Raw genomic sequence first — 26,951 nt, forward strand, 5'->3', positions numbered from 1 at the left:
TAACGAATCAGAATAATGGATTACCAAACGGATTTTTCACATGTATGAGGATACACAGGATGGAGATGGTGGATTGTCTGCTCTCTCTGATTAATCTGCTAGCCTACATAGTGTGAAAATAATCAACATGCTGTTAATTATAAGGAGAGTGATTACATTTATTTACACTTGTATATATAATTAGTGAAGAATAAATGCTAGCTTTACGACTTTGGTAAAGTTAAATTTGGTAATGAAAATTGAGGAGTTTGTTAATGTGGCTGTTGTGATCTGGCAACTCTGTTTCCCCGTCACAACACTCCCAACAGTTACTGCCTAACTTTGATCACGAGTAGATGCTTATCACAATGGAAGCCACATGTGCTCATTTTTTGTGAATAAACAGTGAATAAACTGCAATACCTCGCCACTAGACCACACGGGAATTTACAGTTGTGCAATGTTAAGAAATTGGAATTTAGAGTGCAAAGGATTAACTGTGGAGTGCAAACTGGCAGTTAAAACTGGCATGGTGCAGTTAACATTGTGCAGTGTTAAACAGTTATAACTCACAGTGCAAAGAATTACTGTAAGTGCAGCACAACACTGGATTACTGTAATTGCTTGAAGAGCATTTTCACCACTGCCAAAACCCAAGAGAAGGCGGCCACAGACATGCTGTAAGTACCCTGGCTGAGGTACAGTCACTTCTAATTCCTCATTCTTTGGTTCCTTTTCATTTATTTCATGCTTTATGTCCATTATTGGTGTGAATAAGGTCATAAATAGGTTTAAATAGGTGTTATGCATGTCCGGTAGGGAGTTATTTAGGTGGCTTTCAAAGTTAGGCTGGGTTAGGGTCCTTAAGTACCAGTCCAGGTGCCAGGGGCCCACTTTCCGGATGGGACCACTTTCCAGACATGCCTTTGGCTTTATTACATCTGATAGTGGAGGGATTACTTATATATATATATATGAAAACTGTCAGCCTCTTCCCCCAAATAAGTCTGATATTACCAAGGGTAGGTGGTGGCACTCACCACCCACTCACTCGATGTAATGCTGCTCTCGAGTGATGGCCCTTTCCTCTCTTCCTTCCTCTTCTGTCTTTCTTTCCTTTTTCTTCTTTCTGTGGGTGACTGTACAGTGAGTGACAAGCTAAATGGTTTCCTGTACACCAGGAAACTGCTTACTATGCTGAGTGGTAAATATGTACCCAAACTGTGACATCTGGTGGTTTAGTGGGTAATTAAGTACAGGTTTACATCCAACAGGTGGTTGGGGTTTATTGCTCACATAATGCAACTCAGGGATGTGTGAGGCTGGTCACTCTAATCTTAAATGCTAGGACCAGCTTGCTAGTCCCAGGCTCTTACATTCCTCATGAAGCAATACAGGATTAGATGATGTACGTATGTATTACTGAGGGTTTACTGTAACACCATTATTAATACAGTATGTATAATCATGACTTGCAGTGTGCAAGTGCAATGAAAACAGGTTCATCAGAGTACCACTTTGACAGTTATCACTGAAAGGAATACAGCATTATCAGTGGTACATCAGAAGGATATGATCACTGAAGGGATGACAGAAAAATGAAAAAACAGAAGTAGCTTATGTAATCCTCACACTTGATTAAATAGCAGGGAATAAAATTAAAATTTGAACAGGTCAGTTAACGAAATAAATCTCTGTAGTTAGTAAAAAACAACTTTTATTGAATCTTTTATTTACCACATTTATAAATACATATATCTAAGAAGGGAAACCACAGAATTTATGGGGGCCACAGTTTTTCCAAACCTCACTGAAATCAGTGTTTCCCTGAACAGCACAGGAGATTATGTACAATAATAGGGTTCTGCTGGTTAGGAATGGTAGTCAACTGCACCATGAATCTAAACTGTAACTTCAAACACCTTATTCTCACTGTAAATACATAACAAAATACTTTAGTTAGACCATTGGTTTAGCATCTGCTAGCTGGAACCAATAACCACACTCACACCTCTTTGTTTCCCCCTTCTCTAACCACATCCAGTTGATACAGGTGGCATCCTCCTCACAGACACAGCCAACCAGTCGCTTCTCGTAAAAGGAAGTAACAACTGTTGGGTTGCTTTTGTCACCACTTACGCGCTTGTACACCCGCATGTCAAAGGGATTCTGAAATCAAAAGTACAAAGATCATTACTATACACATTTATGTGCAGAGGACTACAATAATACAGCAAATAACCCTGGCCATTAATTACCATTCATACCCTCAATCCAAGGAACAAAATCTCTAAGTGCCTTCAAGACCACAATACAGTACAGACAAGGAAACATGTCACACAACGCATAAGCTCCATTTTCCCCACAGCAGTCTAATGGTAGCCCCCACAAACTGGAAAAAGATGCCACCTCTCGCCAGCTAACTTAATGTAAAGTGCAACAGTGGGGTCAACTTGAATTACTCTCTGTTATACAATTTTTGTTACTTTACTGAAAACAGGATATTTATTGATTTATCTACATATAATACTGGAGAAAAAATGACTTCTTTATCAAAATATAAAAGAAACGGAAGGTTGCGTCCATCTCAGTTTAGGGACAGCCTACATACGAACATTATGTTGCCCGAGTATTGATCACTGTCGTGTTTTTAAGTGACGAATGTACATTTGTAAGGAAAAAATGGTAAATGGGTATAACAAAATTGTATCTTACATAGCAAATGAAGGAAATATGGTATTTAAACAATCGAAGATTGTATGAACTCACTGCACTCATATGGAGGCGCTTTCTCATGGGCAGCATGGCGTAGTTTGTGTGCCTACCGCCAGGGGTCCAGGGTGGCACTGATGATGTGTACAGTATACACCACACCTGATGCTCGCATCTTTTGAAATCAGCCGATAAATCCGGAAAATATAGGGCCGTGGTCAACTGCGCAGCTAAAATATATGTGGAAAAATAGATTTTAGCAGAAATGAGACGTTTTCTCAAAGAAAGAGGAATACCACACCTTTAAAAATTCAGGTCGCTGATCTCGGCCACGTAAGATTTCGGGAGTAGGCCTACAATAGATGAGTTTCCGGTCAAAATTTTTTTGAAGTTAGATACTTGTATGGGTAAAAGATACTCAGAAAATAACTATGTCAACCATTATTTCCAATAAAAACGTGCAGAAATATGAAAAAATAATAGATAAAGTAGCCGAAAAATCACGTGACACTGAAACGGCCGGTGATTGGTCGTGATGTCATTACTCACACTGAGGCAGCATAGTCTGCTTTGTTAACGTTTAGCCAGGATACACTGTGTTTATTTCTGACCTCTAAGAATGTCCAGTGACAAGAGGAATAATTGCTAATGTTTCGTTCCAATGTGTAAGTGCACTGACAAAAGCACAGTAGGGAAATTATTCCTCTGTATACCAGCCAATAACAATAAACGGAAACAGTGGTGGCTGGCTGATCATCAGAAGTTCCCAGTGCTGTGGTGGCTGGCTGATCATCAGAAGTTCCCAGTGCTGGAATGCAGTCTTTACTGTTGTGAAAATATTATATTCTCCACCAGATAGGTTCGTACACACCTAATTATCTTAAATTCAGTAAAAAAACCTATGCTTTATTTAATTATTAATTGAATATTAGGAGTCAGAGTGAAAACGTGCTAAGGTTAGCAGGTGTTTCTACTTTAGATCGCCAACATGCCTTGACAGACTTCTGTTTTGCACAGATACTGATTTAAAGTGCAAATAAGTGCATTTGTATGTTAAATTAATAATTATACAAAGCAGAAGTCTGCCAAGGCAAGCTGTTCAGCTAAAGGAGAAACACTTTCACTAATTTTAGCGTGTTTTCGCTGTGAATCCGGATTTTTTAAAAGGTAAAATTAAGTAGAAAAATTTGACCAGATTTCGAATAATTAGGTGAGTATGAACCTCTATGGTGATAAAATCTATAACACTTACCAATTAAAAAGTGCCAGTTCGGTGATGATTCGGTAAATGACCGCCAATTTGGTATTTCATCACACTCCCCTGAGGTACTGTAGTTGAGTCACTGAAACTGTGTTTTTTTTTTTTTTTCCTTCAGAAAACTAATAATGAAGAGGTCAGATATTAAATATGAGCATAATACCATCATAAACTCATACGACTGATACTGTACGGCATACATTTAACACTTTCCACCTCATGAGGTACGAGCACCGTTCGGGAATGGTGTAGCTGTACTGTAAGCTACGTCTGGACGATTTCACCACAATTTACTTACCTAACAGGTACAACCTATTTACACCATAAAAAATATTCCTTCACAACATACCTGAAGGGGGTAGTTTGGATCTACGGTGGCCATGTAGGTACAACTATCATCTCTGTTATTGGTAAAGTAACGTGTGATGGATTGGAGCGTCGTCTGCAGTGTGAATGCTGACGTCATCGCCAACATGGCGGCTCCTTCCCTCCAGCCGCAAAGAATTAAAGTTATCACGTCTTGTTCAGTGCAAATGATAAATTAAATTAAAAGATACATATACTGTAAGTTTTTCAGTACATGGCAGAGTGCACTGGCCATGTTTACCCAGAACCGACAACTCGTCTATTCTTACCATTACTAAGTGTATAATGGATAGAATCATGTCAGGATTTGCCAAATGAAAGATTACGATCTTTGGAAACTGTATGATAAATTTTTCCAACAACTGCAATTCATAACACTTGATAAAAATGTGCTGAATGCAAAGACACTCAATAAGCTTTAATGCCTTTTAGTAAACTCTATGGAGAACTTTTCAGAGTAAATCTCGTTTAGAATATCAGTAAGATATCTAAGATGAAAATAATACTGGTATAAAGCTTTATGCATGAGTAATAATCCCAATAGGAATTTTTTTAAAGGAAGGTACACCAACTCTGAGCAGGAAGTGACCCCACGCTATTTAGTGATTCGGCAAACACTGGCAACTTTCAGGAGTTTGTGGGGGCTCCTATTGGTTAAGGTACCCCACCAAGATGTGGCTCATCAGAGTTTTCATCACAGGGACTATTAAGACTGTTGTTCATGTAGCCTCCTGCCACTTAAGGGAAAGCAGTTGGATCCCTAGTAATCTAGTGGGTAAAGGTACTCCAAACACAACTGGCTCATATGAGTTTACATCTGATGGATTGTTGGTATTTGTTAGATAATGCCACTCAGGAAACAGCAACTGATCACTCTCTCCCTAGCTCTAAAATAGTTGGCAAACTTAGGGAGGTGAGAAGACAGGAGGAAATCAGTGGGGTGGGGGTTGTGGAGGCAGTAAAGAGGGTCAAATTGGGAAAAGCCCCGCGAGTTGGTGGAGTGTGTGGTGAGGTGCTGAAGCGTGGAGGGGGGGGGAGGATGGTGGTGGAGTGGATGTGCAGATTGGCCTGGGAGGGGGGTGGAGTCCCGGAGGATTGGCAGTCGGGTGTAGTTGTTCCCTTGTACAAAGGAGGAGGGGAGGGGGAAGTGTGTGGTAATCATAGGGCGTTTGTCTTCTTAGTGTGGTGGTAGGGGTGTGTGGTGGGATGCTTGTTGACAGAGTTGGGAAGGGAACGGGGGAGTTGGTTGGAGAGGAACAGGGAGGCTTTGGGAAGGGGAGAGGTTGGGTATATCAGATGTTCGTTCTTGGATCTTTGGTGGAGGAGTTTCTAGAGAGGGGAAGGAGGTTGTGTGTGGCTTTCGTGGGTTTGGGGAAAGCATGTGGCAGGGTGGATGGTCGGGTATTGTGGAAAGTGTTGGGAATATGTGGAGTGGATAAGAGGTTATTGGGTGCTGTGGGGAGTATGTGTGATGGTGCTGGGGCGGCAGTGCGTGTGGATGGTGAGCTGAGTGAATTTTTCTCTTTGAGGGTTGGGTTGGGGCAAGGATGTGTCATGTCTGACAGTCTGCATGTCTGTTCAATCTGTGTATGGATGGGGTGGATGTTGGAGTGGCCCTGGTTAGAGACGGTAGTGTTTGGAAACTCCCTGTACTGTTGTTTGTAGATGATACTGTGTTGTTGGGTGAGGATGAAGGGGAGCTGCAGGGCTTCGTGGATGAGTTTGGGGGAGTGTGTGGGAGGTGGAATCTGGGGGTGGGTGCAGGGAAGAGTTGAGTGATGGTCTTTGAGAGAGGTTAAGTCAGTGAATGTACAGTGAGGTTGGATGAGGAGGAAATGGAGAATGTGAGTACGTTTAAGTACTTGGGTAGTGTGATGAGTAAGGATGGAAGTTTGGAGGGTGAAGTGCTTGAACGGGTACAACAAGGAAGAAAGGTTGCCGGTTCCTTGAAGGCAGTTATAAGAAACAGGGAAGTGAGCATGGAAGTGAAAAAGTTACTACATGACAGTACTGTGATACCAACTCTAATGTATGGAAGTGAAGCTTGGACGTTGTTGGAAGGACACAAGTCAAGAATGAGAGCAGTGGAGCCTGTGGAGTCACACTGAGAGACAGGCTAACAAATGAGGATATTAAGGAGTGTTGTGGTGTGGATGTGGATGTGACAGGAAGCATTAGGAGGAACACACTGAGGTGGTTTGGCCATGTGGAGAGGATGGAGGGTGAGAGACTGATGAGGAGAGTGTATGTGAGGTGGAGGGGGGGAGAGGGAAGGGGAGGCCGAGGATGAGATGAAGGGATGGGGTGGAGAGGTATACTGTATGAGAGAGGGGAGTGTGAGTTGGAAGCAGGGCAGTGAAATGGCGGGAGACAGGGTGACGTGGAGGCAATTTGTTTGTGGCCACCCAGTACGGGATTGAGGCGTCTGGCAATAGATAGATAGATAGTCATCTCATTATACACAGTACATGCTGAATTTTACACACTTCGATACACAAAGCCCAATTCAGTGCAAAAAAAACCTTTACTGTTATCAAGGAACCAGCAACCTTTCTTCCTTTCTGTACCCTTTCAAGCACTTCACCCTCCAAACTTCCATCCTTACTCATCACAGTACCCAATGACTTAAACGCACTCACGTTTTCCTCATCGTCCTCATCCAACCTCACTGTACATTCATAGATTTGACTTCTCTCAAAAACCATAACTTTACTCTTCCCTACATTCACCTTTAGATTCCATTTCTTACACACACTCCCAAACTCATCCACCAAGCCTTGTGGCTCCCCTTTGTCTTCACTTAACAACATAGTATTATCTGCAAACAACAGTACAGGGAGTTTCCAAACACTGTCCTCTCTCATTAGGGCCACTCCAACATCCACTGCCCTACCTTGTAGTGTATCTCTTTTATAATCCTATCCATAGCTATACAGACTGAACAACCATGACTCTATTATACAACTGATATTCGAGGGATTACTACACACACACACACACACACACACACACACACACACACACACACACACACACAGGAATGGAAAAGAAAAAGGAAGGAGACATTTCTTGGTGCTGAAATGTTAAAAGTAAGGAGTAACTTATCCCTGGACCCTTACATTCCTGATGGCACATTAACAACTGTATTACAGACATACATTCGGGTATAGTTACCTCCACTTCTGACGAGTACAACAGGTGGTGTGCTTGGTGAAATGTGGCACCACTGTGTTTGTTTACATCGCAGTAATATTAAGTGAACGGGCAGACCCGGCAGAGCTTCCCCTCCGCTACAGTATCTAGTACCCACAGAAACAGTGTTGTGTCGTCACACTGTCTACAGATACAAGTGTTTACCACATATGTATAGTGGAAGTTAGAGAGAAAAACAAATAGTAATGCCATTGGCTCCCATTGTTTCTCTAACAGGAGATGACTGTGAGGTGAGGTGGAACGGAGGGGAGGGGGGGACAGGTGGTGGGGACGCATGTATCGTAACTTTGTCGTGTTTCGTTTAGAAAGATGAAGGGTGTGATTATACAGATGTTCTGAGGTAATCTGTAGCTCCGTATGCAATGACATGTATTGGATGAATGTTGGAGTCTTAAAGCTCGTCATACAATGTGGTGAACAACTGTAGTTGAGCATAAATGTTAGAAGGTGTGATGTCTGATGTCTCGAAACGTGGTTCACCCTAGACCAATGAGTGTGCGACTCAACTACTGTAACATTTTTGTGGCTGAACCATGGTGGCCATAAATGATTCACGATTATGCATGTGACACAACGGTCATGCCATGTTATGCATCATCCAGTCTGTTTTATTGTGAGGAAAAACAATCATTATGTTCGCAAATCATGGTATAAGTAGGTGCCCTGTTGCATAGGATTATAGCTACTTTGAGTCTTAGACGGCTATTGGCCTGTTGTGCGAAAATGTTGTGCAGTCATCATACTGATGGATCATGCGGAGGTAATGAGATACTGTATTTGCATAATGAATGCATATGTTGTATTATAATTATTGAAATAATATGTCCAGTCCAGAAATGATGCCGCTTTCTTCGAGGGGCTGTTTCATTAGTCTGGATAGTTGTGACACAACATCCATACACATTGATCATCGTATATTATACTCTTTTTAATACATTCATACATTAGTTTTCATACACATATTACACATTCAGGCCCTCCTTAGCTCCAGACGCATTATATTATTTAATCGTGTCAACACTCACACACTGTTCATCCAGAGGGAGCACTATTCCCATTACCATGCATGTCTGTTCGTTGTCTGCCATTATAACACAAGGTTTTAGTATGTGGCCACGGCTACACAAAACATGTCGGTGGCATGGTGTTGCTGGGAGAGTGTAAAATTGCGTATAGTCTACGTGTGTTTGTGCAGGGAGTCTTGTAATACACTTCCCCGACTTATTCACACTTCTAGCAAAATAGCAGCCAAAGTCGTGGTTTTGGTGACTATACTGACTGACCATTGAACACTCTTTCACCTCCCAGCAGTCTGAATGAGGTCCTGTTTTCAATTAACAGCAACATCAAGTAATAAAGTGAACAATGCAATTTTATATATGTAAAGTAAGGAATGTTTGATGCACAGTGTCATCATACAGGCATATATAGTATAACACAACTAAGGATAAGTTGGACCTATGGTAGGATAAAGGTTGAGTGCTGCTGGAGCGTCCAAGTAAACGTAACCAACACTTGGATGGTAAAGCCCAAGCACCTCGCTTTAGGAAAAATACCCCTGGTTTCTGAAGCTACAACACGTCATCCAGTAGATTTACACAAGACCATTGATAAGGCTGCAATCTCATCATAGTGATATGATAAAGAAGTCAGTATCAGGTTTCGTTACCCTTTATACAAGGGCCAGAATTTGTGTGTGTGTGTGTGTGTGTGTGTTTGATATATATATATACAGTACAATCCCAGCAATCCGGTATCCAGACAAACGGAATACTCAGAACAACGGGAAAATTCAATGGCTGTTAAAAATGTCAGTAAGTTATAACTGTGCGCCAATTTGAATGGACCGCCAAACCGCCGTTTGTGTCACACAAGGCTGGGGGAAGTCAGACAAAGCGAGGTGAAGGCATTTCCGGCTGATGTAAATCCCTAGCAAATCCTCTTAACCACCCCTCCTCTCCCTCTCTTTCCCCTACTTGAATTCAGTCATCCTCCACACCTTCCAAAAATCACCAGTCTGCGTTTTGCCACCAGACAGTAAACAAGGTCTCTTGCTATTGTTCCTCTGATAGACGGTAATTTGTACACTCCAAAATGCCTAAAGTGCAAACTAAACGTAAGCGTATCGTGCTTACCTTGAAAAAGAAGCTGGACATATGCAACAGACTTGAAAAAGGCGAACATTATAAAATACTAATGGCTGAATATAAATGTTAATAGGAATGAAAGTTTACTTTGTTGGAAGAAAAATAAATAAATAATATGCCTGCATTTCATACGTACATCATTTATTTAATTTTCTGCAAAACAGCTGAGTTTCGGGTGAGGGGTGGAGTGATGGAGGTCAGGAAGGGAAGAAGAAGAACAGTCGGAAACGTAAACAAACTCACGTGGGGGCACAGGTGTTGTGATAATTCTACAGTGCAGTCTCAACACATCATCAGTTCACTAATAAATGTTCAAGCTTTTATTTCTATATTTTATTTTTCACTTTTTATGAGTACAGTACATATAATGAATACAGTAATTCGGTAAACAATGGAATGGTGTAATTTGCAGTACTGCTAGTTGCTAGCCATTGCACACGTGCGTTATGACCATGGTGTGTGTTTACAAAGCAGTTTTTCAGGCGGAATCTCTTAGTGTAACCCCTAATGTGACTGGTGAGTACCTGAACTGTATTTACTGCTGTGATAGCCTTTGTATAGATTTGACTTGAAAATCAGAAATACGGGAAAAATCTGTAACCGGGAAGGTAAATTCCCCAAGCCACCCGGTTAACTGGGATTGTACTGTATATATATATATATATATATATATATATATATATATATATAGGGAAAAGGAGAGAAACAGACCTCTCTCTCTCTCTCTCTCAAACAGTCTGTAAACAAGGAGACTTGTTATGCCCACACTGTCATATATATATATATACACACACACACTCCCTCTTTTGTCTTTCTTTTGTTCATCCTTTCCTCTTCCTTCTGCCTATGGGTGACTCTACACTGAGTGACAAGCCTAATGGTCTCCTGTACACCAGGAAACCATTTACTAAGCTGGGTGGTAACTATATAACCAAATTATGGCGCCTGGTGGTTTAGTGGGTAATTACAGAACTCCAATCGGACTGAGCCGGTGAAGGTTAATAACCAAGGAGTGGTTGGGGTTATTGGTCATGTAATGCCACTCAGGGATGAGTGAGGTTGGTCACTCTCATCTTAAATGTCAGGACCAAATCACCTAGCCCCGGGCTTCTACGCTCCTCATGGGGCAGCGTAGAATTGGATGATGGATGGATATATAAAATATATACAGGTAACTCGCACGGAACAAGATCTCACGGAACGCGCTTGCAATTATACACGGTAAGGGCTGGGATACATATAAGACAATGTAAGATTAAAAAACCATTATGAAAACTACAAATTAACGCAGGAGAGGCCTTTGAAAGATCAAATCCTCGAACGTCACCGCAGCGCGCGGTTTGTTTTGATTACGTGACGATCTAGGCAGGAAATTATTCAGTGAGTGAGACATTCCCGAGTACAGTAGCACAGTATTTGTAAGTTAAATATTTACAGTACTGTACTGTTCTGGTAAGTTTATGTGCAACTTAAAGTACTATTAAATAACGTTAAAGCAAGAAATAAAGTCTTATAACCAGTTTACCTGATAGGCGTCATAATATTGCCTTTTTTATTTGTTCGTTTTTTCCACAATACTGTACAGTATTTGTAAGTTAAATATTTACTGTTCTCGTATGTACTGTACTTGTAAGCACTTAAATAAAGTTAAATCATTAAATAAAGCCTTGTAACCAGTTAACCCGAATTATATGATTACCCATGATCGGCGTCGGAATATTGCCTTTTTTGTTTGTTCGTTAAACTCTTACTGTACTGCTTTTCTACAGTACTGTATTTGTAAGTTAAATATTTACTGTTCTGGTATGTACTTGTAAGCAATTAAAGCATTAAATAAAGCCTTGTAACCAGTTAACCTGATTTATATGATTACCCATGATCGGCGTCGGAATATTGCCTTTTTTGTTTGTTCGTTAAAGACTTATAATAAAAGAAAACTACATTTTTGTCTTGGTATCTTTACCTATTTGCTCAGGTTTGCTGTAATGGTTTGGATCATTTGATGCAATGCAACTTGTAGAAAACTGTGAATAAACTTTCGGGAAGTGAACGAAAATCTGGGACATGAGACTGATCTTGACTTCACCCTCTCATGTATCATCTGTCAGTTCACCACCTGCTATCGTGATGAGTGGGTGTACGATTTTTTCGCTCGTGGCCATGCCTAACCACGCATAGGTACACCCATTATCTCGACCCAGACAGAAAATACAATCTTTTTCCTCCCTTGCAAAACACAAACAACCACCCTGTTTACGAGACAGCAATATATATTGCGAAAATAACAAGGTAAAATGATAAAGATGAAAGTAAAATGATAGAGAAAGATGAACATGTTATGACGGAAGAAGTACGTTTTCCCCGTCTGTAAACGTATTTATTTCTGCTTTGTATCTGTATTCGTAATAATTAGACTTATTGTTAGTTCTGAAACTGCATTACGATTCTATTTTTAGCCATTCTCGTGGTGCGGGAGCTGGAAGTTGTGACACAACTTCCTTATTGCTAATCGGACTGACCCTCCACTTTATTCTCCTGTGGCAGAGTCTAGCCTTGGAGGACGTGCAGTTTTCTCATTTAGGACTGAAAATTCAATTCTTTCGCTCCCTTTTCCAAGCATGGACACAACGATAAAGTAAAAAATAACTCGAAACTACCATAAATATATATCAAAATGGTGAAAATGTATTCATAATTTTTTTTTTTTTTTTTTTTTTTTTTAACACATTATGTACTGAAATCATTCGATATCACAGTACTGCACTTCTAAGTTAAATATGTACTGTTCTCCTTATGTACTTGTAAGTTAAAGCACTGGTACCAGTTAACCTGATTTATATGATTACCTATGATCGGCGTCGGAATGTTTCCTTGTGTTTACGTACAGTATTTGTGTGTTGAAGTTTTGCTCTGGAGTACTGTATTTGTGAGTTATAACATTAAATAAACCTTCTAACCACTTAAAGTGCTTTCTAGTGATTACCAGTGACTGATAACAGCAAAACAACACATTTGGGGGGTCTAGGGAGCAAAATACGGAGTAGTTTAAATATACTGTACGCGATTTCGCACCTAACACGGCACGGTAGGAACGAAACCCACGTGTTCCGTGCGAGTTACCTGTATATATATATATATATATATATATATGTAGATAGATAGATATAGATATATATATATATAAAACATAAGGAGAGAGAGAGAGAGATGCTATTTCTCCCTCTCTCTCTCCCTCACACACACACAAATTCTGGACCTTCCTCGTTTAATGGGTAACGAGACCTGATATTGACTTCCTTATTATATCACATCACTACGACGAGATTGCAGCCTTGTGTAAATCTAATGGATGACGTGTTGTAGCTTCAGAAACCAGGGGTATTTTTCCTAAAGCGAGGTGCTTGGGCTTTACCATCCAAGTGCTGGTGCACCAGTGTTGGTTACGTTTACTTGGACGCTCCAGCAGCACTCAACCTTTATCCTACCATAGGTCCAACTTATCCTTAGTTGTGTTATACTATATATGCCTGTATGATGACACTGTGCATCAAACACTCCTTACTTTACATATATAAAATTGCATTGTTCACTTTATTACTTGATGTTGCTGTTAATTGAAAACAGGACCTCATTCAGACTGCTGGGAGGTGAAAGAGTGTTCAATGGTCAGTCAGTATAGTCACCAAAACCACGACTTTGGCTGCTATTTTGCCAGGAGTGTGAATAAGTCGGTGAAGTGTATTACAAGACTCCCTGCACAAACACACGTAGACTATACGCAATTTTACACTCTCCCAGCAACACCATGCCACCGATATGTTTTGTGTAGCCGAGGCCACATACTAAAACCTTGTGTTATAATGGCAGACAACGAACAGACATGCATGGTAATGGGAATAGTGCTCCCTCTGGATGAACAGTGTGAGAGTGTTGACACAATTAAATAGTATACAGTAATGCGTCTGGAGCTAAGGAGGGCCTGAATATGTAATACGTGTATGAAAACTAATGTATGAATGTATTAAAGAGAGTACAATAGGCGATGGTAAATGTTTGTGGATGTTGGGTCAACTATACAGACTAATGAAACAGAACCTCGAAGAAAGTGACATCATTTTTGGACTGAACACCACTAACACCTTTATTTTAATTATTATAATACAAGCTATGCATTCATTATGCAAATACAGTATCTCATTACCTCCGCATGATCCATCAGTATGATGATTGCACATTTTCGCACAAGCCAATAACTGTCTAACACTCAAGTAGCTATAATCCTATGCAACAGGACATCTACTTATACCATGGTTTGCGAATACAATGACTGCTTTTCCTCACAATAGAACAGACTGGATGATGCACAACATGGCATGACTGTTGTGTCACATGAATAATCATGAATCATTTATGGCCACCATGGTTCAGCCACAAAAATGTTACAGCAGTTGAGTCGCACACTCACTAGTCTCAGGTGAACCAGGTTTCAAGACACCAGACATCACACCTTCTAACATTTATGCTCAACTAGTTGTTCACCACATTGTATGATGAGCTTTAGACTCCAACATCCAATACACGTCAATGCATACGGAGCTACAGATTACCTCAGAACATCTGTATAATCACACCCTTTATCTTTCTAAACGAAACACGACAAAGTTTCGATACATGCGTCCCCACCACCTGTTCCCCCTCCCCTCCGTTCCACCTCACCTCACAGTCATCTGTCAGAGAAACAATGGGAGCCAATGGCATTACAATTGGTTTTTCTCTCTACCTTCCACTATACATATGTGGTAAACACTTGTATTTGGTAAACACTTGTATTTGTAGACAGAGTGTGACTTGACACAACATTGTTTCTGTGGGTACTAGATACTGTAGCGGAGGGAAAGCTCTGCCGCGTCTGCCCATTCACCTACTATTACTATGATGTAAACAAACACAGTGGTGCCATATTTCACCAAGCACACCACCCGCTGACTCGTTAGAAGTGAGAAAACTGTACACTGTACCTCGATATACGATACCCCTAGATGTGATATCGCAGCTTAGTGATGGGGGTAGAAATACCACCATCCCCTGCCTAAATATGACCAAACCCCAGTTTAATGATGTTTTTATTTATTTTACCGATTTTGATTATATTTTTGACAAACTGCATGTTTAGGTTGTTTTATAAACTGTTTTGAGACTTAGATTAACAAGTTTTAGCCATAGGTGGGGTGAACATTGTCATTTTGGGGTACACTTTAGTAATTTTATTCCAGACTTATACAGTATTTGATGATTTTCAGATTTTATTTGTTGGTTTTAGCGACTTACAGGTGTTAGGCTTAGGTTAGCTTCTTTTACAACTGTAAGGCCATTTGATTGGTTTTAAACTTGTTTTTGGACTCATTTGGGTGGGTTTGGGACTAGGCTTGGGAGGGGGGGGGGGGACCCAAGGCTCAAAAACACATCCCTATACACTTTACATGTTAAATCTACTCCGCCTAACGATGTGCTTTTACTTAACCACTTGCATTGTTAAACTGGGGTATACCTGTATTTAAAAAAAAATGACAACAGAAATTACTTACTTCATTCCCAGCAGCTTTGGCCATCAACTCCTGCTTCTCCAGACCCGTGGCATGCTCCACAGGATCTGCCATCACTGTGCAGATTAAAATAAAACACGTTATAACATCAATTTATTACAGCTGTACTACTATACGTGGTATTCTACTGCTACATGATCTACATATGATGCTCTTTTGCTGCTGAAGCTGAAGTAATGGCATGCATTATGTATCTGATATAACAAAATCCTTTCCTTACCATGGGCCTATTTTGCTATATGTATGCAGTTTATCAAACGATTTCAGTTCCTTGACAGACTACGGTGTGGAAAGCATAAGAGCAGTGCATATGAGGCTGCTGAAGAATGTGTGTTGAGTGCAAAGAGAGGTTATGATAAAAAATAATGAGACCTGTGAAAAATGTGGAATATGGATATCAGTGGTGGGCAGCGCAAACGAAGAAGGACCTTGCGGAAGCGCGACGCGAAATCCACGGTTCACAACCTTGCACAGGCGCAAACCATTTGCGTATATTTGTGGGAATTACTGTAAAATATTGAGATATATAAATAAAATAGCATACTCACTTTTATTTATTATTATTATTATTTTCTATTATTTGTAATTTGCGCAATGCGCAATCTAATATTTAGCTTGCACAATGTCGCAAAGCGCTAACGCAAATCATTTGCATATATTTGTGGGAATTACTGTAAAATATATATTGGGATATTTAAATAAATTAGCATACTTTTATTTATTATTATTCTATCTATTGCCAGTGCCAGACGCTTTAATCCCGAAGGGGTGGCAACTGGCCACAAACAAGCAACAAATCGCCTCCAAGTCACCTTGTCCCCCGCCATTTCACTGCCCTGCTCCCAGCTCACACCCCTCTCTCTCATATACTTCTCCACTCCATCCTTCCATCTCATCCTTGGCCTCCCCCTCCCTCTCCCCCCCTCCACTTCACTCACATACACTCTCCTCATCAGTCTCTCACTCGCCATCCTCTCCACATGGCCAAACCACCTCAATGTGTTTCTCCTAACGCTTTCTCACATCCAGATCCACACTACAACGATCCTTCACTTCCTCATTTCATTTGTCTGTCTCTCCATGTAACTCCACATGCTCCTCTCAAGTAACTCATTTGTTTCCACAGCTCTCACTCTTGACTTCTGTCCCTCCAACAAGCTTCACTTCCATACATTAGAGTTGGTATCGCACATTACTGTCATGTAGTAACTTTTTCACTTCCATGCTCACTTCCCTGTTTCTTATCACTACTTTCAGGGAACCAGGAACCTTTCTTCCTTGTTGTACCCTTTCAAGCACTTCACCCTCTAAACTTCCATCCTTGCTCATCAGTCATCAACTCATCACACTACCCAAGCACTTAAACACACATTTTCCATTCCCTCCTCATCCAACCTCACTGTACATTCACTGGCATCACTTCTCTCCAAGAGCATAACTTTACTCTTCCCTACATTCACCTTTAGATTTATTATTATTATATTCTATTATTTTTAATTTTTATTATTTTATTATTATTTTCATTTTCCTGTAACTCAGACCTCGACTGTGCATATCCAGTGTAATAAAATGATTCACTCTGCACACTAAGTGACTAAGGCGGTAAGACTGGAACAAGGCGTCGTTACTTGTTAACTTGTGGAAGTTCAAACAGAGTGAATGAGGTGCGGAGTGGGACAGGGAAACAAAGGCTGTGATGTTGCCAGTTTTGCTTTTATCTGCATATTTGCAAGACAATTTATTTAATAAATCAATACAGATATACAATAGCATATGTAATTCCTTACAAAAAATAAATCATGAAAACATATTTGATTTAAATAATATGTTTTCATGATTTTTTTAAGGAATTGCATATGCTACTCTTAATAAATAATGTACAGTATATTTATTATTATTTACTACTAATAATTATTTAAAAAATATTAAGATACATTATCTCTGTTGAAGCATTTTATGCTATTACCCTCCTTCCCTCCCGCCTCCCCCCACCAACCCACCCTCGCGACCCACCCGAGCCTCCCCCATCCATTGTCCAACCATGCGGGAAGCTTCCAAGACCACGAGTCCCTTGTAAGACCACGTGTCCCTTGGATTGCGCAGTGCGCAATCCACAGGGCAGGTGCGCAAGTGCAAATTTAGTTGTGCAGGCGCAACCAAGTTTGCACTTGCGCACCTGCCTTTTCATGTGTGCAAGCGCAATATTGCACATGGTCTCATGCGGTGCGCAATGCACAAACGATATTCACTGGAGCGCAAGGGTGCGCAATTGCGCTTTGCGCAAGTGTTTGCGCACCTGCCCAGCACTGAAGGATATACTGTACACTACAGTCATGGAGTGTGCACTTAGATGGTATGGGCATATGGAAAGAATGGATGTGAATAGAGAGGTGAGAAGTGAATCTCTGGGCAAATTTAAAGGTGGGAGGAAGCTCAGTGGGCCAAAAAGAAAGTGGATAGATATGGCAAATGAGTGTAAGGCAGAAGGATGCAAGCTGATGATGCTAGGGAACTGACAAGGGATCAAGTTGGCTGGATGAATTTTGTGCAGACAAGTGTATGACCAGGGTTTGGCACACCTCTTTAATATGACAGTCATCGGATTGACTGTTGGGTAGGCAAACATAACACTACGTGTGGAATAAGTCTAGACTTAGCCTTGAATCCAGGGGTTTGAATGGTGAGTGAAGTGTGGCCTATTCAGTTGGGCAAATTCTGATTAGTACCACTATCAGGTTTTTTCTGGCTCTCTGGACCCTACTTTCAGCTGAGAATGGAGTTCTGAATGATGATAAAAGCAACGTCTAGCAGTCATAATTGTAATGACAACCTAGAATCAACACTCATTACCATAAGCCAAATTAGGTTCATGTTTATTCTGGCAACTGACATTTTACTCAGCAAAGAAAAAACTCCAGAAGAGCAGGGAAACTAGAATATTTTATGGCTACTGTCATAAGGTCTTTTTCACAAGTGTTTAAACAATAATTTGCAAAATGGTATTTGTTATATGTGGTGGTACCCACCATCCACTCAATGTTGTGCTGATTTAGGGGTGGGTCTGTGAATGACAAGTCAAATGATTTCCTGTAAACTATGACACAATTTATATACTATGTTGGGGGACAACCAAATGATGCCAGCTGGTTTAGTGGGTTCAGTGCTCTGATCAAATTCAGCCTGTAAAGGGTTGTTCAGCACCAGGGGTTATTAAGAGGTTAATGGAATACATTACTGTTTCCATCAATACTCTCACATTAAACACAAAAACGAAGAAAAGAATCAGTGCTAAATGTATGTTTAACTTTCATCAGAAAGACCTTATAATACCAATTCATATTCCTCCAGTTTATTTTATGTATTTTTCTGACTTTAGGTTAGGTTAGGTTTGGGTAAATTATTAGGTACAGTTAAACTCGGTTAGGTTAGGTTTAGTTAAACACTTAGTACAGTTCATACCACCATTATGCTGTGGAATCAAACAAGAGCTGTCATAGCTACACGGCTAAAAACAACAGGGGAAACAGATTTAACAAGCAATGTTTATTTATGGGTAGCTAATGCATTACAGTTTCAGTGGTTCATGGGCAACTCAATTACAGCACAAATGTCATTTTCAGGACAGTGTCAAGAAATAGCGAATTTCCAAAATTAGCGAGAAGGTTTGGAATGTGACCCTCACTAATTTGGGGGGGTAGTTACTCTACTGAATGATAAGGTGCAAATATTGTAATTAATACAGTACTATACCTGAATATGAAAAATATAGAAAATAGCGAACATATAAAAATGTAATGAAACAGTAGGCCTACAAGTCACAGATAACACTTCTTGGACTGCCAAGATGATTCCAATCATTTGCCAAACAATCAAAGACTTTTGTAAATGGGACTATTTCTCAAAACTGCCTAAATATCGGATCTACCAAATAATTGGAATTTTACTGTACAACATCTCCCATGGGAGTCCATTTCTGAAGTCACGTGAGAGGGCTTCAAGTACCATGCTAAACAACAAGGGGATCAAGACTGACCCCCGATGCACACCAACATTCATGGAAAACTCATCACTCAAATCTCCATTCACCATTACTTGTGTGTGAGCACCCACATAATGGCCATAGCATCCCTAACCAGCCACTCCTCAATCCCAAGCTTTTTCATTGCCCACCTCCCCACCTCTCTAGGAACTCTGTCAAAGGCCCTCTCCAAAGCAACAAAAACAAAGTACAGTTCCCTTTTCTTTCCAATTTAAACATTTTCGCCATAATTATACAAACGTTTCATGTTAACCCACTGCGTTCCGACCGATTTTTCACCAGTGACCCCCCTCCATCCCAGCAGATTATGGAAAACCTTTTTTTTTTTGGCTCAAACCTCAGCCTAGCTTTTTGTGAGAAACATTGGAAAATGACCAAAAAAGTGCTCACCTGAGCTTAGAAGTGGCCTAAACAGGTGACCCTTTAAACACCTGGTGCTGTGTTCTCTGAAGCCACGCTGCGAGTGTTGTGTTTTCTATGGTAGGGCAACTGTTGCAAACCACTCAGAATAGGTAGATATTTGTTCATTTGGTACAAATTTATATGTAGTACAAGAATATACTGGTTTTCACAAAATAACATAGGCGATATAAGCGTTGTTTCACTCATTGAACACATCAACATACCACACCTTCCTTGGCGATGTTACCTCCTCATCACTTCTGCTTGTTTCTTCCTCTGGCGCCATGTAATGTTTGTCTTTCACATCGTCATCAGTTGGGGAACTACTCTCACTTTGAATTTCATACCATGGTACAACATGTCTTTAGTGGCCAGGTCACTGGTAACAGGTGAATTGCTGAGACAATGGTGTGTGTGTGTGTGTGTGTGTGTGTGTGTGTGTGGGGGTCACATGGTGTAAGCCAGTGTCCCCATCTGGCGGCAGGTAGAGGATGCTGTCCCACGTCTAAGTACCAAAAATCACGCGCAAAATTTGAATATTGTGGAAATGATGGACCTTGCAATTGCAAAATGTATGGATATGTTATCAGGATTCACCATGACAAAACGCTGCAACATATCCATGTTATCGGAATGCCTCGGGTTAAATCTGTTACTCTGTTGTTTTTATTTATGATGCACTGTTGCAGCTGTTGTGTGATTTGTCAGTGTATATAATGATGGAATGGACTGTCCTAACCTAAGTGTACCTAGCTTAACTGTACCTTATAACTTGACCTAACCTCCAGTTAGGAATGGAAAACTAAGTCCACCTTTGAGTATGATGAGTAAGATTCTTCCATTACACCAGAAACAAACAATTGTAGGTATGGCTTAAGGAACGTGATGATGATAACAGGGAAAAGAAATTCATCAAGAAAAGGTCAATAGCCAACCTGAAAACAGTCAGAAATATACAGAAAACAAACTGGAGGAATATGCACTGAAATGATAAGGTTTTCTATTGCTTAAAGCATACATTTACCCCTGTGCATACACCACAGGTAACAAAATTTGGTAAATATGAATGACAGTGACACAGGGATTCATGCTGTTTTCTTCAAACCAATAACATTCTTAACCAAAATAATTTTAGTATTAGACACAATGCAGGTAATTAACATTTAATTTCCAACTAAAGAAAAAGAGAACATGCAAAATATAGTTATATAATTTGTGGTATTAAAGAAAGCCACCTGAATGGCACCTGCAACAGGGTGTTTACTGCCAATCATGCTGGACACACCAATGCACCAAACATACTCCTATGTACACAATTACATTTCAGCAGATACCTATCTAGAAAAACATGTCACTTAATTGGGGGGGGCTTTGCCCCTAGACACCCCCAATTAGCAGTGGAAGCCTAACTGCGGGGCTTAGCCCCCAGACCTCCCAATAATTAGATATAACCTGCTTAACAGTGTGCAAACTAAAATGTCTATCTATCTATCTATATACCTAGGCTGCTTCCCCCAGAAAGGGAGGTAGCCGAGACAGGACGACACACTCTCCACTTACTCATCCATTCAAACACATTCATTTGCATCTTAGCCCCAAGGGGAGAATGGACAGATCCTCACCGCACCACACCAGGGTCAACTGCGCAATGCAATCAGTGACATCCGCGGCAGGGCCCGACAGCAGAGCTGGTTTACCCCTGCCACATCATAACAGACCCATCCCCTTACCCGCACCTGACCTGACTAGCTGATCAGACCAAATGCGGGAGAATATCCCCCCAGGGCTGCGTCATCACTTATTCATTCACAATTTCTCTCCATTTATTTCTGTCACGCACAGCCACTCTTCCTTCCTCAACAGACATCCCTCTCACATCCAGTGCTCTCTTCACAATGTCCATCCATCCTATTCGTGGTCTTCCTCTCAGCCTTACACCTCTCACATCAGATCTAGTTATCTTTTTCACCAATCGCTCATTATCCATTCTCTCCATAAGCCCAAACCATCGCAACACCCTCTGCTCAACTCTGCCAGCCATCTCCCGAACAACTCCAGTTCTCCTTCGCACTTCATCATTTTGCACTCGATCCATATGCGTCACTCCACACATACTCCTCAGACACCTCATCTCCATTACATTCAAACTTTTCCTCTCTGCTACACCCATATTCCATGTTTCAGCCCCATATAACGCAGTCGGTACCACAACACCCTCATACAACCTTCTCTTTACATCCATTCTAAGCGAACGACACCTAAACACTTTTTTCATTCCTCCCAGCACCTTTCCTACTTCATTTATTCTAAACTTCACTTCTGCATCTATTCTTCCATCCACAGCAACATGTGACCTTAGATATTTAAAACACTCTACCTCCTCAAGCAACTCACCATTCAAAACTATATTCATCCCCCTACCAAACTAAAACGTGCATTGCATAAAACTTGTTCCAAAACTATTGTGCATTGAGAGTTTGTTAAACATGGCACAATTGTCACAGGAACATGAGATGGCGAAGGTAGGTGAGATCATAAAGCAAATATTTATATACCGGTACATCACACAGGAGACATCCATTTAAATATCATACAAGTTAGTAAAATGGCGCTTGGCGATTAAATTAGATCACTTCATATTCTGTAAAATATAAGATACAGTATATATTAGGTACAATAATGGAACCTTCTATTTACATTTTTATAAATGCTTTAAAAATTCTTACTACATAACAGTATGCTAATCTATAAAAAAAAGGATCCTGTCAATACTTCATTCCAATAGGAAATCTGGAAATACCACGTCACTGTCAGGTATATTTTTACAAGTTGCCAATACACCCCCCAGGTTGTGCTGTTTTTCTGGCAGTTTTTGATGACATTTGAGTGATTTTGACCTTCATTTTTGTCGGAAATGCTTCATTTTGCCTCCTTTCCAATCATGAACTTTGACTGGATGATGTGAAAATGAAGCATTTTCGACAGAAAACGAAGACAAAAATCACTAAAATCGGATCAAAAACCACCAGAAAAATATACTGCACAACCAGTTAACCTAACCAAACAGACATAAACTAACCTAACCAAAGACCTCACCTAACTGACAGAAAACGAAAGCAAAAATCACTCAAATCGCATCAAAAACCACCACAAAAATACCAGTATACTGCACAACCGGTTCATCTAACCAAACAGACCTAAACTAACCAAACCTAACCTAACCTAACCGACAGGAAACAAAGGCAAAAATAATTGAAATCACAAAAAAAAAAAAAAAAACTGCAAAAATATACTGCATAACCAGTTAATATAACCGAACAGGCTTAAACTAGCCAAACCTAAAGTGCTGCAGCGGAATGATTACTTTAGAGATACGACGTCCAGGTTGTGCAGTATATTTTTCTGGTGGTTTTTGATGCAAAATGAGTGATTTTTGCCTTTGCTTTCTGAGGAAAATGCTTCATTTCACCTTCATCCAGTCAAAGTTCATGATTGGAAAAAGAGGCAAAATGAAGCATTTCTGACAAAAATGAAGGTCAAAATCACTTAAATGTCATCAAAAACTACCAGAAAAAATACACCATGTGTTCTCAATAACTCAACAGCTTCCTCCGGTTCTGAGTGGAAACGTTTAATAACGCACAAATGATCAATATTACACCCGATGCTCAGATTACGTCCTACCTCATCGGAAGCCAGAGCGAGAAGGATTTGAATTTTCCACCCAGAAAATATCAAAGACCGCGCTTCAAACTGACTGGTACAATAATGCCCATGAATGGGAGAAACAGACCTAGCAGACGCACGTGCAGTCGACGGAGGGATAAACACACGTACGAACACACGCATTTTTTACATGGACTGTCAGAGTCAACATCCAAGGTATGGCTTTTTAGGAAATTTTAATTAAACTCATTATGTCTGTATATATTGATTTCCGGATGGGGTTATGGGGGTTCATTAGCATTCTCATGTAATATACTATGCATTTATGGTGTTAATATCCTTAAACTGCATATTGGCAACTTGTAAAATAATATCCACTACCGTACCTAGTATTGCTTACCTAGTATTGGTTAGTGGGGTCCCCACCTCTAATTTATTGTGCCAGCCTTCCATTGCTCATAACCTTTTATGTTTGTCATATCTAGATTTAAAGATGACTATAGATGGTGCAGTTACTACTTCTGGTAACTGGTTCCACTCGTGTAGTGTACGTACTGAAAACCAATTTCCCTTGAGTGTGGTTCTCCAGTGGTCTGGCACAGCCAGTCTGAAACTGTGCCCCCTCAGGCCAGTGCGGTATTATTTTACAAGTGGACAATACGCAGTTCAGGAATTTTAGCACCATTAACTTATAGTATAGTCCCTAAGGATCATAATGAACCCCCATAACCCCATTCTGAAACTGATATTTTCAGAGAGTGTGAATTTAATTTAAAATTAAAAACTACCTTGGACCTTCACTCGGCCACTCCGGGTAAAAAACGCGTAAGTTCGTACGTGTGTTTCTCTTCCCTTCAACTGCGCATACGTCTTTTAGATCTGTATCACCCACTTATAAGCCCATTTTAGGTCACGTGATGGTATTCTACCAATGAATTTGAAGCGCAGTCTTTGATTCATTCTGGATGGAAAATTCAAATCCTTCTCGCTATGGCCTCCGAAGAAGAAAGACGTCCTGTGCGTCCCGGGTGTGATATTGATTATTTACGAGTGATTAAGCGTTTCCACTCGGACTCTGAGGAGGCTATTGTGTTTCTTAGAAGAGACAGTGTATTACCTTCGGGAGTTTGTTGCCGAGACTGTCAGGAACCATGTAAATTTAGAAAAGACTGACATCAGTGATACTGTGGTCGGTACAAAAAGTACGCAAAAACCTAGAAACGGGTACAGTGTAGTTTTTGTGTGTCTGACTACAAAGGAACTTTTTTGGACAACACACACCTTCTGGCTTGGCAGATTACATTATTCATAAACCACTGGATTCAAAGGTTCTGGAACCACGATGTTATTGCCTGATGACCCTCGTCCTAGACAATCATATCTCTAGGGTAAGCATTCCCCTAGGATAGGTTAGGTATGTTGGGTTAGGTTTGGTGTGTTTGGTGAGGTTATGTTAACATATTCCCCTAGGAGCTCTCATGTCCCCTCCCCTCCCTCCACGACAGCAGCAATCTTTGTCCCTTGCCTTTCTCTGTGAAAAACGTGGAAACTAGACAGGCTTCACCCTATCCTTGCTGCTGAGCTTTTTGCCATCCTGGGCGCCTTGGAATTTGTCAGAGATTCATTTCCCCCCCTGAAAGTTGTCATTTCTTCCGATTCTCAGTCTTCCCTTGCCCTACTGTGCTCCAGGCGCCCATCCTCTCATCACAAACTTGTCTTCGACAGTCACTCTGTTTTTCTTTTTCTCCATGATCAAGGTTTTACAATACATTTTCAGTGGGTCCCTTCTCACCCTGGCGTCCATGGAAATACCGTAGTTGATGCTGCAGCCACAATGGCACATGACATGACAGACATTGAATCCTGTCCTCTTGACTTTTCCTCCTTCTCATCACACACCTTTTGCAACCTCTTCAACTCATGGAACGCTGCCATCCCTGATTTACTCCGCAACACTAGCCTCTCTGCATATCGCTCTACATCCACCCCACAACCTTGGGCTTGCTCCCCCATTCGTGACCTGGACACTGCATTGGTCCGACTACGGCTTGGCCACACTGCCCTCAATGTACACCTGCACAGGATAGGCCTCTCCCCTACTCCTTCATGTCCATGGTGTGGTGACACAGACGAGACCATCCTCCACTTTGTCTTTTGGTACCTAAGATTCTTCTCTGCCAGAACCTTCCTATGTTCAGCCTTGATTGCCTCTGGTGTTCATGACTTCACGCTCCCTATTCTGCTAGCAGGTGTTGGGCTACCGGAGGACCTCAAAGCCAAGATGCTGCGCCTCATGGTGTGGTTCCTCCGCGTCACAGGTCAAATTTGTCGCTTGTGATCCCCGCTGCTGAGATGAGCCTCCCCCGCTTGCTTCAAGATCCTGCTTGATCACCAGTGCATAGTCATCGATGCAAGGCCCCACTTCCTGGTGTACCACCTCCACCAGGGGAGGGTGTATAAGCTTCATTACTTCTCTACCCTTCAACCTAAGAAGTAGTAGTATTCCCCTTGGATAGGTTAGGTATGGTTAGGTTTAGTGTGTTTGGTGAAGTTACATTAAGTACTCCCCTAGGATAAGTTAGGTATGTTGGGTTAGGTTTGGTTAGTTTTACTGTGTTCAGTAAGGTTACGTTAGGTTGGTTTTGTTTCGTTTGGTCTTCGATTACGTTAACGGGTGGTGCAGTATATTTTTCTGGTGGTTTTTGATGCGAGTTCAGTTGTTTTTTCATTTTCTTCAGAAAATGCTTATTTTCACCTACTTGTCCAATCAAAGTTCATGATTGGAAAAGAGGGAAAATGAGGCATTTCCGACAAAAATGAAGGTCAGAAACACTTGAATCACATCAAAAACTACCAGAAAAATATATTGCACTACCTGGGGGGTGTATTGTCTTGTAAAAATTTACCCCTGGTGCCACTAAATTTGAAGAACCTGGTGCAACACCTTGATCATGTCCCCCCTTTTCCTTCAGTCTTCCAATGTCTGCAGGCCAAGGGCTTTACACCTCTCTTCATGCGGTAGATCTACATACTACATAATCAAAATTGACGCAAGCTAAAATAGCAAGATAGTCTATAATACTTTGTACTACACAGAAAGCTTGCCATCAAGCAAAATCGCACTAGGGTGTCAACGCACAATATGCAGAATGCTCTGGATTGTATGAGTCATCAAGAGTTATAATAAACATCAATCATCAGTTACACCAGCCGAAATTACATAAACAAGTGCAAGCAAAACAATGCACTGTCTTCCACCGGCCTTAACCGAGAACATTCTCTACACAGTTATGATCCACAATACTCACTTCCTTTGGCAGCGAACCTGACCGAGGTAACCTGCACACCACGACGGGTGCTCTGTACCAGAGATCGAGCAATCAGAGAGGCCATAGTGATTATTTCAACAGAATTCCTCCGATTTCCACTCAGCTGATTGGCAGCTGCAGCACCCCTGTAGATTGCATAAAGACGGGCTGCTGGTTCTTAATCAATGGTAATTAAGCACTAAAGTAGAACATAACTCCATAACTCCTTTGATAATTAAATGTGCATTTTTTTTTTTT

General features: G+C 40.9%; 1 protein-coding gene across 1 annotated transcript; it reads right to left on the minus strand.

The window, feature by feature from the left end:
* Nucleotides 1–1,694: 1,694 nt before the first annotated feature.
* Nucleotides 1,695–26,850, minus strand: LOC145411806 (cytochrome c oxidase subunit 5B, mitochondrial-like). Its single transcript, XM_080281750.1, has 3 exons — nt 26,694–26,850; nt 15,261–15,334; nt 1,695–2,148 (listed from the first exon to the last, which is right to left on the minus strand). Exons 1-3 carry the CDS (start codon nt 26,776–26,778, stop codon nt 1,939–1,941), a joined length of 369 nt encoding a protein of 122 aa, XP_080137876.1. The 5' UTR covers nt 26,779–26,850; the 3' UTR covers nt 1,695–1,938.
* Between the last annotated feature and the right edge of the window lie 101 nt (nt 26,851–26,951).

This window comes from Coenobita brevimanus, chromosome 91 (genome assembly GCF_032717465.1).
Source record: "Coenobita brevimanus isolate Jiangsu-jjx chromosome 91, ASM3271746v2, whole genome shotgun sequence".
NCBI classification, from domain to species: domain Eukaryota; kingdom Metazoa; phylum Arthropoda; class Malacostraca; order Decapoda; family Coenobitidae; genus Coenobita; species Coenobita brevimanus.